At 42.9% G+C, this 13,445-nt stretch overlaps 2 protein-coding genes across 2 annotated transcripts; both read left to right on the forward strand.

Annotated features, from left to right (window-relative positions):
• Positions 1–937: 937 nt before the first annotated feature.
• On the forward strand, positions 938–3,341 carry LOC139400259 (E-selectin-like). Its single transcript, XM_071145243.1, has 5 exons — positions 938–1,111; positions 1,309–1,485; positions 2,428–2,607; positions 2,879–2,992; positions 3,162–3,341. The coding sequence occupies exons 1-5, from the start codon at positions 961–963 to the stop codon at positions 3,242–3,244; spliced, it is 705 nt and encodes a 234-aa protein (XP_071001344.1). The 5' UTR covers positions 938–960; the 3' UTR covers positions 3,245–3,341.
• LOC139400257 (L-selectin-like) lies at positions 3,289–11,648 on the forward strand. Its single transcript, XM_071145240.1, has 6 exons — positions 3,289–3,656; positions 10,170–10,218; positions 10,353–10,815; positions 10,932–11,039; positions 11,238–11,459; positions 11,641–11,648. Exons 1-6 carry the CDS (start codon positions 3,289–3,291, stop codon positions 11,646–11,648), a joined length of 1,218 nt encoding a protein of 405 aa, XP_071001341.1.
• The last annotated feature ends 1,797 nt before the right edge of the window (positions 11,649–13,445 follow it).

Raw genomic sequence — 13,445 nt, forward strand, 5'->3', positions numbered from 1 at the left:
TAACAAATAAATTCTATTAAAATATAGGACAAAACACACATCACAACAAGAGAGACAACACAACACTACGTAAAGAGAGACCTAAGACAACAACATAGCAAGGCAGCAACACATGACAACACAGCATGGTTCAGTAGCAACACAATATAACAACATGGTAGCAACACAACATGGCAGCAGCACAACATGACAACAACATGGCAGCAGCACAACATGGTAGCAGTACAAAACAGGGTACAAACACTCTTAGGCACTGACAACAGCACAAAGGGCAAGAAGGTAGAGACAACAATACATCACACAAAGCAGCCACAACTGTCAGTAAGAGTGTCCATGATTGAGGCTTTGAATTAAGAGATTGAGATAAAACTGTCCAGTTGGAGTGTTTGTTGCAGCTCGTTCCACTCGCTAGCTGCAGCAAACTGAAAAGACGAGCGACTCAGGGATGTGTGTGCTTTGGGGACCTTTAACAGAAGGTGACTGGCAGAACGGGTGTTGTGTTTGGAGGATGAGGGCTGCAGTAGATATCTCAGATAGGGGGGAGTGAGGCTTTAAGAGGGTTTTATAAATAAGCATCAACCAGTGGGTCTTGCGACAAGATTACAGAAGAGTATAGAGTGCAGTGATGTGTCCTATAAGGAACATTGGTGGCAAATCTGAAAGCCGAATGTTAAAGAACATCTAGCCGTTCAAGAGCACCCTTACCTGCCGATCAATAAATTACATCTCTGTAATCTAGCATGGGTAGGATGGTCATCTGAATCAGGGTTAGTTTGGCAGCTGGGGTGAAAGAGGAGTGATTACAATAGAGGAAACCAAGTCTAGATAGAGGACTCATCTCTGAATCTGTGCCATTATAGAGTCTGTGACAGCATTGACACATTTAGTCATGTATTGCGATCTGCCCTCTCCTCCCCAGTGGTCTTATGCAGTGAGCTGTATGAACCTGGGAAGGGTTCCATGGCCTGCTCCCATCCCCTGGGCTCCTTTAGCTACCTGTCCACCTGTACCTTTACCTGTGAGGAGGGCTATGAGAGGCTGGCCTCCAGCTCTGCTACCCTGCAGTGTGGAGCCTCGGGACAGTGGAACGACTCACAGCCGCAGTGTATTGGTGTGTACAGGTTCTGGATATCTGTAAACATAGCCCCCATAACATGTTACATCAACTGTAGTTGCTATAAATATATGAATGACACAGGACATTTTCCATTCAGAAATATCTAGGACGGAAAAAGAGTTTTGTAATTGTATGACAGTCTAGAATTGTCTCTGGACACAGACTGACCACTGCACCACTCTGTCTTGCAGCTGTAAGCTGCCCTACCCTCCAGCAGCCACAGGATGGCGCTATCAGCTGTGGAGAAGACTTCACCTTTGGAAGCAGCTGTAACTTTAACTGCTCTGAGGGTTATCTCCTCAAGGGGGCGATCACAGTGACCTGCACATCAGCTGCTGAGTGGAGTGAGGAGATACCACACTGTGAAGGTAAGGACAAACATTTTTGCATCTTTAAAATAGACCTGATTTTAACCATTGTCTATATTGAGAAGAGTTTTTAAATCAATTTAAACCATTGTCTATATTGACAAGAGTTTTTAAACTCTTAATTAACAAGACCACTCTAACAATGGAAAAACACATCCAATATTAAGTGATTTTTCTCAAAGTTGCTGAAATGCCACGTGCGTCCACTTATATCAGTGCATTCGTAAAACCACATGTATTTATTTAACTTGGCAAGTCAGATAAGAACAATTTGTTATTTACAATGACGGCCTACCCCAGACAACGCTGGGCCAATTGTGTGCCGCCCAATGGGATTCCCAATTACAGCCGGTTGAGATGCAGCCTGGATACAAAATAGGGACTGCAGGGATGCCTCTTCCAATGAGATGCAGTGCATTAGACCGCTGCCCCACTCGGGAGCCCCAAACTACCAGGGCCATAAACATAACCATTACGAAACTTCTATTCAATCAAATAAGCCTCACGTAGCAAATTAACAATGACATTTTGTTGTTGACCAAATTCGACACCATCTCATTGACCTTCATACTAAAATTCCTCACTTCATGGGCTTATTTTCATGGACAGATTTAAAACTCTCACTTCGAATCTTCTTCTCTGTTTAAACTCAGTCAATTTACACACGATACTAAAACACTATAGACTGAGTTTAAATAGAGAGAAAGAGATGAAGTGATATATATATAATATATATATATTAATATGCCTTTTAGCAGATGCTTTAATCCAAAGTGAGTTGCAGTCATGCGGGCATCCATTTGACCTATAGGTCTTATCTCCTTATGGATGTCTGCCACACACATGAGCTCTCCAACGACAATCATTTTCATTATTTCATCCACAACTGTTTGTTTCCTTTTGTGGTGTTTTTATATACTAACCACTGTGTCCTTCTCTCAGCTGTCCAGTGCCCCTCTCCTGTGGTTCCTCTGGGGGGTCAGGTCAGCTGTGAGGCCCCCTCACATCCCTGGGGCTCTGTCTGCAACTTCAGCTGTGATGAGGGCTACGATCACCAGGGGGCCCCAAACATGCAGTGTTCACGGTCAGGGGAGTGGAGCGCTGAAACACCTACCTGCACAGGTATGTTATAACCTCTGTTACTCTCTCTGTGAGACACATTCAAACTGAATATTCTGTGAGACAACCAAACTGGATATTCGCTGGTCATCAGGACAAAGTATGTCTTATGTAGTGGTTATAAAGGCTTTATGAATGCATCATGAATGCATATCCTACATAAGGGGGCTACCAAAATTCGTCAATTTTTGAGAGGGTAGAAGTCAGTAATGTGACCGATCAGTTGATTCAGATTGTTTGACTGTTTTCCTCTGTTGTTTCTTCTTTCCTCCAGCCACACCTGAGCCTCCATTGAACCCCACTATCCTAGGCCTGGCAGCAGGTGGCGCTGTGTCATTATCTGGCCTGTCTCTGGCTGCATGGCTCCTCAAACGAATCAGACAGAAAGGTAAACACAGAAGAAGTCCCTTATCTTCTACACTCACAGTCATTGGCAGGGAATAAGAAAGTTATAAGAAATTCAAAGATATCTCTGTTTCTTAACACAGATTTGATTCAGAATGGCTTTTTCTTACTTGACAATACTCATCAATATTCTCTTCATTGCCTCCTTCCAGCTAACAAGTTTGATCTGAACAGCACCTCAGACATTGAGGAACCTTTACAGACCTACAGGAACAGCATCGACAGCCTGATATAGAGACCAACAACAATAACAGCAGGAACAACAGCAGGAACAACAGCATGAACAACAGCAGGAACAACAGCAGGAACAACAGCATGAACAACAACAGGAACAACAGCAGGAACAACAGCATGAACAACAGCAGGAACAACAGCAGGAACAACAGCAGGAACAACAGCAGGAACAACAGCAGGAACAACAGCAGGAACATCAGCAGGAACAACAGCAGGAACAACAACAATAACAACAGCAGGAACAACAGCAGGAACAACAACAATAACAACAGCAGGAACAACAACAATAACAACAGCAGGAACAACAGCAGGAACAACAGCAGGAACAACAGCAGGAACAACAACAATAACAACAGCAGGAACAACAGCAGGAACAACAGCAGGAACAACAGCAGGAACAACAGCAGGAACAGGTTGGCTCTGTTTTCAAAGAAGATCTGCTGGTCACACCTGGATCACAGTTCCTCAGTATTGTAATGTAGTAGGTTAGATAGCCTTGAATCGTCTGACTGGGAGAGAGGTGCTACGTTGAGTATACAGAATCATCTGTTCTCATGATGGTCCTACAGAAAATGTATTTTTTCTCCCTAAGGGAGTTTTGTATTGAACAAATTGTTCACCACTGGCTGGTATATGACCACAAGTGGACACATTTCTTATGATACTGATCTTGACAGCTATTTTATACAAACTACAGAAAGTTATATATAATATTCCCCTGTATAATTAATATAATTTTATGATTTTACAGAACTGTGAAATCAATGCCTTTTAGTATTTAAGTTATATTTATTTTGAAACCACAGTCTGTGTGTTACAGAATTACATTTGATGTTGAAAAAGTGTCTTTTTAAATATAATAAACATTTCAAACATTGTCAATAATGCTCTTATTTTTTTCCATTATTTTCTGTCCAATGCTTTTTATAATAGCTGTAAATAAATAGTCCGTGGCTATCTGAGTTCAAATGTACCAACAGAGAGCAAAATTTATTCAAATATACCAGTAGAATAAGAATAGGTGGAGTGGCACGAAAGGACCCCAAGAGGGATTCGCTAAGCCCCACGCCCCTTGGTTACTTTAGCAAACTCAGACATTTTCCCAGGAAGGCCAAATCCCCTTTCAACCACTGGCAAAATCCCCTCAGAATGATCCCAATCTGTGTTTCTAATAAACAATAAAATAAACACAGACTACCCTTTGAAAATCAGGAAACTCTTTGGTATTTTGTGTCAGACTGTCATTACAATTGCTTCACAGAAACCTGGTAAAATAATGTGTGTAGTGTAGCTAGCCACTAAATGGCTCTGAATTCACCTTCAGCATACAGTCAAAGCTATAACCACACAGAGCACAGTATGAAGATAGGCAGACACTGCTTCTCCTATAGAAATCTCATAGGAGATGTCATGGCAATAGTGGCTAGCTAAGCTCATACGTAGAAACACATCATAGGATATAACGGTCTTCTCGCCAGTGGTGGAAAAAGTTTTCTTCATACTTGAGTAAAAGTAAACATACTTAATAGGAAATGTGAAAGTCACTGAGTAAAATGCTTGTAAAAGTCTAACAGTATTTGGTTTTAAATATATTTAAGTACTAAAAGTACATGTAATTGCTAAAATATACTAAAATACAAGTAAAATCAAAAGTAAAAGTACAAGTATAAATCATTTCAAATTCCTTACATTAAGCAAAGCAGACAAACACATGTTCTTATTTACAGATAGCCAGGGGCTCAATCCAACACTCAGACATCCTTTACAAAGGAAGCATGTGCTTAGTGAATCCGCCAGATCAGTGTCAATAGGGATGACCGGGGATGTTCTCTTGATAAGTGTGTGAATTAATCCCTGTCCTGCTGAGCATTCAAAATGTAACGAGTACTTTTGTGTGCCAGGGGAAATGTATGGAGTAAAAAGTACATCATTTTCTTTATTTACATTTTTTTATTTAACCAGGCATGTCAGCTATGAACAAATTCTTATTTACGATGACGTCCTACCCCGGGCCAAACCTGGCCTACCCCGGGCCAAACCTGGCCTACCCCGGGCCAAACCTGGACGACACTGGGCCACTTGAGCACCACCCTATGGGACTCCCAATCACGGCCAGATGTGATGCAGCCTGGATGTATTCACAAAGCATCTCAGAGTGATGTGCTGATCCAGAATCAGTTTTATTGGACCGGTGGGACCTGATACTAGATCAGCACTCCTGCTCTGAAATACTTTGTGGATACGAGAGGGAGGGGGTCACCTATCAACATTGCAACACAATGGTACGCTCCATGCTGTCAGCACGGGCGCTTGTTCCTGTCTGGTGGGAGACTGACTCAGGTCTTTAGAGGGGTTGTGTCTGGGTCATTTCCAAATGCGGTACCATGACCTCATGACCTCAGGCCCTTATACAGTATATTTAAAATAAAAAAAAACTTTATTGCAGTCCAGTTTAGACAGCAGGTATTTGATGAGGTCATATCCCCCACTGTGAAACCCCACTTCAGTGGAGACCAGGACCATTGTGTTCCTCCCTCAACTTTTGCTAACCTCTCTGTCAGCATGTGGCGATCCTTCATTCGGGGCAAGTGGGGCAGAGCCCCACCTGTATTGAGCCCCACATTTTTAGCAACAAAAAAAACAGGGCTTGCATGTTTTGCATGTTATTTTGGCATTAATAGGTGTCACATATAAGTTTGCAAACGATGTAAAAAAATAATATATATCATTGAGTTAATAAAGCTGCATACAAACATGGTGGCCAAGGCAGCTTCAAAATGCAGGTGTTTCAGCCTAGCGCAATGCTTTCTGTGGTGGTGGGGCAAACCAACGGAAAATATGGAGTGTTGTTCCATGATTGGCTCTGTGTTCTGTCACTCATGGAGACACTATGTCACTGCCAAGTCTCAGGGTAGAGCTAGAAAAATGTTGCCCTTTGGGTGCTGCCATAGAGTTACATTAGAAGTGCCCATCCAAGAAGGCTCAAGGTCATTGGCCACAGATAAAATTAGGTCAAATCACATTATATGTACAGTAGCTTTGATTGGACTGATCATGTCAACATCATACTTTCAAAATCGTAGCTAGCAGTCATCATTAATCAAGTTGACAATCAACCCGCAAATCATTTTTAATCTTTGTCATATGAAGAGAAATAATGAAGAGACATTATAGATAAAACGTATCGGTGCTCATCGGCCAACAAGTTGGAAATCGCAAATTTACAGTGCCTTGCGAAAGTATTCGGCCCCCTTGAACTTTGCGACCTTTTGCCACATTTCAGGCTTCAAACATAAAGATATAAAACTGTATTTTTTTGTGAAGAATCAACACCAAGTGGGACACAATCATGAAGTGGAACGACATTTATTGGATATTTTTAACTTTTTTAACAAATCAAAAACTGAAAAATTGGGCGTGCAAAATTATTCAGCCCCCTTAAGTTAATACTTTGTAGCGCCACCTTTTGCTTCGATTACAATGTATGTAAGTCGCTTGGGGTATGTCTCTATCAGTTTTGCACATCGAGAGACTGAAATTTTTTCCCATTCCTCCTTGCAAAACAGCTCGAGCTCAGTGAGGTTGGATGGAGAGCTTTTGTGAACAGCAGTTTTCAGTTCTTTCCACAGATTCTCGATTGGATTCAGGTCTGGACTTTGACTTGGCCATTCTAACACCTGGATATGTTTATTTTTGAACCATTCCATTGTAGATTTTGCTTTATGTTTTGGATCATTGTCTTGTTGGAAGACAAATCTCCGTCCCAGTCTCAGGTCTTTTGCAGACTCCATCAGGTTTTCTTCCAGAATGGTCCTGTATTTGGCTCCATCCATCTTCCCATCAATTTTAACCATCTTCCCTGTCCCTGCTGAAGAAAAGCAGGCCCAAACCATGATGCTGCCACCACCATGTTTGACAGTGGGGATGGTGTGTTCAGGGTGATGAGCTGTGTTGCTTTTAGGCCAAACATAACATTTTGCATTGTTGCCAAAAAAGTTCAATTTTGGTTTCATCTGACCAGAGCACCTTCTTCCACATGTTTGGTGTGTCTCCCAGGTGGCTTGTGGCAAACTTTAAACGACACTTTTTATGGATATCTTTAAGAAATGGCTTTCTTCTTGCCACTCTTCCATAAAGGCCAGATTTGTGCAATATACGACTGATTGTTGTCCTATGGACAGAGTCTCCCAACTCAGCTGTAGATCTCTGCAGTTCATCCAGAGTGATCATGGGCCTCTTGGCTGCATCTCTGATCAGTCTTCTCCTTGTATGAGCTGAAAGTTTAGAGGGACGGCCAGGTCTTGGTAGATTTGCAGTGGTCTGATACTCCTTCCATTTCAATATTATCGCTTGCACAGTGCTCCTTGGGATGTTTAAAGCTTGGGAAATCTTTTTGTATCCAAATCCGGCTTTAAACTTCTTCACAACAGTATCTCGGACCTACCTGGTGTGTTCCTTGTTCTTCATGATGCTCTCTGCGCTTTTAACGGACCTCTGAGACTATCACAGTGCAGGTGCATTTATACGGAGACTTGATTACACACAGGTGGATTGTATTTATCATCATTAGTCATTTAGGTCAACATTGGATCATTCAGAGATCCTCACTGAACTTCTGGAGAGAGTTTGCTGCACTGAAAGTAAAGGGGCTGAATAATTTTGCACGCCCAATTTTTCAGTTTTTGATTTGTTAAAAAAGTTTGAAATATCCAATAAATGTCGTTCCACTTCATGATTGTGTCCCACTTGTTGTTGATTCTTCACAAAAAAATACATATTTTTATCTTTATGTTTGAAGCCTGAAATGTGGCAAAAGGTCGCAAAGTTCAAGGGGGCCAAATACTTTCGCAAGGCACTGTAACAATGAATGGTTTGGACGGAATGACTGATAGTGGCTAACTGCAAGCATTGCAAAGCCGTCACTAGCCTGCTATTCATTGGAGTCTAGGATGAAGAGGCTCTTTTCCAAGTTTAAAATCATAAACATTCAACATTGTCCATGCTGTCAATGAAGCATGATTTGTGCTGCGCTCAAAACAACTGTTAACTCGGAACTGCGAAAACTTTGACTTCAGTGAGTTCAAGACAACTGGGAAGTCGGAAATAAACGAGCTCCAACTGGGAAAATACGTTTTGAACGGTCATCCGACTCGGAATTGTAAATCCGGCCTCTTTATAGAGCTACGACGTCATCATATCTCGACCTTGTCCCCCCCCCCCCCCCCCCCCCCCCCCGAGTTCCCAGTTGTTTTGAAAGCAACATAAATCCAGAGAATGCCAGACTTTGATGACAACATTTGCCCCCGAAGGACCGCCGCACCACCTTCCTGTTGAAGTGAACACAGCACAACAAGGTGAGTCCAAAAATGTATTGTATGCTGCTGCATAAATGATGTAATATACCAGGGAGATATGTGTACGGTAGCTAAGAAAGTAGCCCATGTGTAGCCCATGTGCCTCACCCTAATAATTTGGTCTATTTACCCCTATATTTGCTGTTCTGACTTGGCGGTGACCATGTAGCCTATAACCTGTTTTAGAGAAATGAAATCATTGAATATTGTAAGAGCTTTCATTGTCTGTGTCACGTTCTGACCTTAGTTCCTTTGTTTTGTCTTTGTTTATATGGTCAGGGCGTGAGTTGGGGTGGGCAGTCTATGTTTGTTTTTCTATGTTTGGTTTCTGTGTTCGGCCTAGTATGGTTCTCAATCAGAGGCAGGTGTCGTTAGTTGTCTCTGATTGAGAATCATACTTAGGTAGCCATTTTCCACCTGTGTTTTCGTGGGTGTTTGTCTTCCATGTCAGTGTTTGTCGCCACACGGGACTGTTTCGTTGATGCATGTTTATTATTTTGTTCCAGTGTTCAGTTGTGTTTTTGAATAAATCAATATGGACACTTACCACGCTGAGTTTTGGTCCGATCCTTGCTACTCCTCCTCAGACGAAGAGGAGGAAATCCGTTACAGTCTGCTTCTATACACCTCTATTTATCCTACGGTTCTGACTTGGTGTACATGGAGAATACTTTAAGAACGGCCCATGTTCTGAATTCTGTCGTACATTTCGAAAGTGCTCAACAAATAGCTATATTGACTACTTCCGTCCTAGCTCGCTCATTAATGTCTTAAAGAGATGGCCTCTTATCCACTTGTCGTTCCCTATTGCCATAGTTTGTACATCTCAATTGTCATTGGAAAGCACATTTGTTTAAGCAAGTCAGCCATAAAAGCTGTTTCTTTAAAAAGCAGTAGATGAGGCTGAATGAACTGTTTCGCTGCCAGACAATGCTCACTGGTAGCCAGGTGTAGCAGTGGTAAGATTTTGGGACTGCAGTAGGGGACAGTTTTATATAGGCCGTAACTGTTTGTGGGCACCGCTTGTCACCGTTATAGTGCAAGAAATGTTTTGTTTAGAAACAGATCTCATCTTTAGCTAACCTCTCTGCCAGCATCGTGAGGGGACAGAAACAGATCTCATCTTTAGCTAACCTCTCTGTCAGCCTCGTGAGGGGACAGAAACAGATCTCATCTTTAGCTAACCTCTCTGTCAGCCTCGTGAGGGGACAGAAACAGATCTCATCTTTAGCTAACCTCTCTGTCAGCATCGTGAGGGGACAGAAACAGATCTCATCTTTCATTTCCTGAAACTGGGGCAAGTAAAACAAAACTCTACCTGGAATGCCTTGCACTTCCCAGAACTTTTTACTGTTACTAACAGTCATTATTCAGTCAGTCATGAATCATACCCCATTCACTGTAATGTAGAATAAACATTTAGTGAATGATCAAGCATCCGGGTATTCTATGTTAATTTGGGAATCAATGGTAAAAGGACTCCATGTGATACATTGAATGCAGATTGGAATCCATATAGGAGGCTTTGTCAAATTGTTCTGAAAGCCAAACTGAGCTCCATTCCAAACCCAGGTTAGCCCAACACCACAGTCTGAGTGCCAGAGAAGGAGACCGACACATGGTAAGTATGAGATGGGAGCTCTCCTTTGGTCTCTCTTATAATTGGCCGTCCCTACCATTCACTGTTGTATTGTAGATAGAATTTTGTCTCGATAACCACAGTGTGTGATTTTTACTGTTTATGGACAAACACAGGCAGTCCATGGACCCTTCTTCAGACAGCCACAGGTAGTAACAATAATGTGGATGCTAATCATAGTCCTAGGTGTGTGTGGAGGACATGCCACGGGCTGGACATATCATGCCTCCACAAATACCATGAACTGGACCATGGCAAGAGAGTGGTGTTGGATTAACAACCACACAGACATGGTAGTCATCCAAAACCAGGAAGAAAATAATTTCCTCCTCAACATCTTGCCTGATAGAACTGGGTCTCCGTATTACTGGATCGGAATCAAGAAGATCAATGGAAACTGGACATGGGTCGGAACCAACGGAACGTGGGTTGGGAATTCTTCCTGGGCACCCAACGAACCCAATAACAAACTGGGTGAGGAGTGTGTTGAGATATACGTCAACAAAGGGAACAGCGAGAATAATGGGAAGTGGAACGATGATATGTGCTCAAATCTCAAATACTCGCTATGCTACAGAGGTGAGGGACTCAACCATTGTTTTAGTTGTTTTTTTTTAAAGGCCACCAGTAAATCATTTGATGAAAGCTGTGTTGAGATTGTGACATATATTACATGATGTATATTTATATCACAGACCAATGCAACCAAACATCATGCATGGGACAAGGGAGATGCTTGGAGACCATCAACAATTTTACCTGTGTGTGTGAACCTGGGTTTGAGGGACACTTTTGCCAAACAGGTGAGGGGAATCTGGAAGCTGCTGTTCCCACCGTGTCACACCTCTCCTTTAACCTATGACCTTTTCTAATGAGGGTCGCTATGACTACAACATCTGCTTCCTCAATTTCCTGAGTGGTACTTCATTTACACATCAGGCATTATGACAGGTCCCTACTGTACCCCACTGTTGTGCTGAAACCTTTCTTTGCCCCTAAAGCTAAGGGATGTGACCCCTTATGTCTACCTGATGGGTTTGTGAACTGCTCTGCTGTCAACTTTACTGTCAACTCTACATGCCGGTTGAGCTGTGAGAAGGGGAACCTACTGCTGGGATCCCCAGAAGTCAGCTGTGGCACGGACAGGGTCTGGACTGCAGTCTGGGGCGATGACATCTGGAGCAGGATCTGGGTCTGGAGTGGACAAAGGCCAGTTTGTGCAAGTAATTAAATCCCCTGATACCATCTCTCATCATGTACTACGGGTTACAGAACAACGTTATGGTGCTAGGCTAGGCTAGGCTAGGCTAGGCTAGGCTAGGCTAGCTACACCCCTGGTGTCTCAGAGGAAGTGAGGCTGCTGATGGAAATGAGCTAAATCTTGTGCAACTCATCACTTCTCAGAATACTGAGACTTTTTTGTTGCTGTACATTGGACCCTGTCCAAATAAAGTAACTCATTAATACAAGTCAAGGCAGGCTGTTTGGAGTTTGATATTACAGTATATACTGCAGCAAAAGGTGGTGGGGGGGGGCATCTATCAACACTGCAACACAATGGTACGCTCCATGCTGTCAGCACAAACGCTTGTTCCTGTCGGGTGGGAGACTGGAGACTGCCTCAGGTCTTTAGAGGGGTTGTGTCTGGGTCATTTCCATGTTGGACTGTAGCTGCTGGTTGACTGTGTGTTTCCTCAGGTTATCAGCATGTCCTAATGGCTGTAGCTGCTGGTTGGATGCTCTCACTGTCCTGCTGCATCTGCTGTTGTTTCAATCACAGAAAAAGTAAGTTCCAGTTGTTTATAAAAAAAATAATGTTTTATAAAAGATAACAAGTGTTTTTTTTTACCTGCTTTTTCTCCCCAATTGTTAGTCTTGTCTCATCGCTACAACTCCCGTACGGGCTCGGGAGAGACAAAGGTCAAAGGCCATGCGTCCTCCAAAACACAACCCAACCCAAGCTCTGCTTCTTAACACAGCGTGCATACCACCCGGAAGCCAGCCGCACCAATGTGTCAGAGGAAACACCGTGCACCTGGCGACCTGGTCAGCGTGCACCGCACCGCCACAGGGGTTGCTAGTGCACAATGACACAAGGCCATCAATTCTTTACTAAAGTGATATCATTAATCACTTTGCTCACAATGCTATTTCCCTTCATCTAAATTGACTAACACCTTTGATTTAGACACACCTAATTGTCATCTTACATTTGGTTTGTCATTTAACAGACATTCACAGTAGTACAAAGCATATATTTTCATACTGGTTCCTCTTGGGAATCAAACCCACAACCCTGGTGTTGTAAGCACCCTACTCTACCAACTGTGTCACACAGAATCAATGGAACTTTCAAATTGATGACATACTTAAAAGGGTGTGACTAGCTAATAAGGATGCTCAATATAGACCTCCCTCCCCCCCTGATAACAGTTTGCCACTGGAGAGAATGCTCAGTGTCCTTGTATATCTTTGTAAATCAGTGATTTTTCAAAGTGGAAACACCAGTGACATAAAACAGAGGAACACACATTATAATAGTTTTAAAAATATATAATATTTAAACAGCCTTTTTTGTTTTTATTGATCTATGAAATATATTAGATAGACATAGATCTAAACCCCCAGAACAGGTTTCGTTGTCTCATCGCGCTGTAGCAACTCCTTGTGGTGGACCGGGTGCCTGCAAGTTGACTTGGGCCGGCAGCTGGACTGTGTTTCCTCCGACACATTGGTGCGGCTGGATTCTGGGTGAAGTGAGCAGTATGTCAAGAAGCAGTGCGGCTTGGCTGGGTTGTGTCTCGGAGGAGGCATGGCCCCTGACCTTTGCCTCTCCCGAGTTCGTAGGGGAGTTGCAGCGATGGGACAAGACTGTAATTAACAATTGGATATCATGAAATTGGGTAGAAAAAGGGTACGAGTATTTTTTTTTTAACTGTTTTTACATGGTGCCAAAGTCAAGGGACAGCATTTCAAGAAATTCAAGATTTTTTTTCTTCTCTTTTGATCTTTTCGTTAGAAAAGAAGCATGCTCAACTAAGGTAAGAGATGCTGGCTTCTCCCCCAGGCCATGTGCTAGCTTCTCCCCCAGGTCATGTGCTGGCTTCTCACCCAGGCCATGTGCTGGCTTCTCCCCCAGGTCATGTGCTGGCTTCTCACCCAGGCCATGTGCTGGCTTCTCACCCAGGTCATGTGCTGGCTTCTCACCC

This window comes from Oncorhynchus clarkii, unplaced genomic scaffold, assembly GCF_045791955.1.
Source record: "Oncorhynchus clarkii lewisi isolate Uvic-CL-2024 unplaced genomic scaffold, UVic_Ocla_1.0 unplaced_contig_9417_pilon_pilon, whole genome shotgun sequence".
Taxonomy (NCBI): Eukaryota; Metazoa; Chordata; class Actinopteri; order Salmoniformes; family Salmonidae; genus Oncorhynchus; species Oncorhynchus clarkii.

Bases quoted from the DNA above. Each gene is read 5' to 3' on its own strand.
- LOC139400259 (XM_071145243.1), top strand. From the start codon at position 961: ATGGCCTGCTCCCATCCCCTGGGCTCCTTTAGCTACCTGTCCACCTGT. The intron at 1,112-1,308 runs GTGTGTACAGGT...TCTGTCTTGCAG, and splicing joins CTCACAGCCGCAGTGTATTG to CTGTAAGCTGCCCTACCCTC. The intron at 1,486-2,427 runs GTAAGGACAAAC...TCCTTCTCTCAG, and splicing joins GGAGATACCACACTGTGAAG to CTGTCCAGTGCCCCTCTCCT.
- LOC139400257 (XM_071145240.1), top strand. From the start codon at position 3,289: ATGAACAACAGCAGGAACAACAGCAGGAACAACAGCATGAACAACAAC. The intron at 3,657-10,169 runs GTTGGCTCTGTT...TTCCAAACCCAG, and splicing joins AGGAACAACAGCAGGAACAG to GTTAGCCCAACACCACAGTC. The intron at 10,816-10,931 runs GTGAGGGACTCA...TTTATATCACAG, and splicing joins ATACTCGCTATGCTACAGAG to ACCAATGCAACCAAACATCA.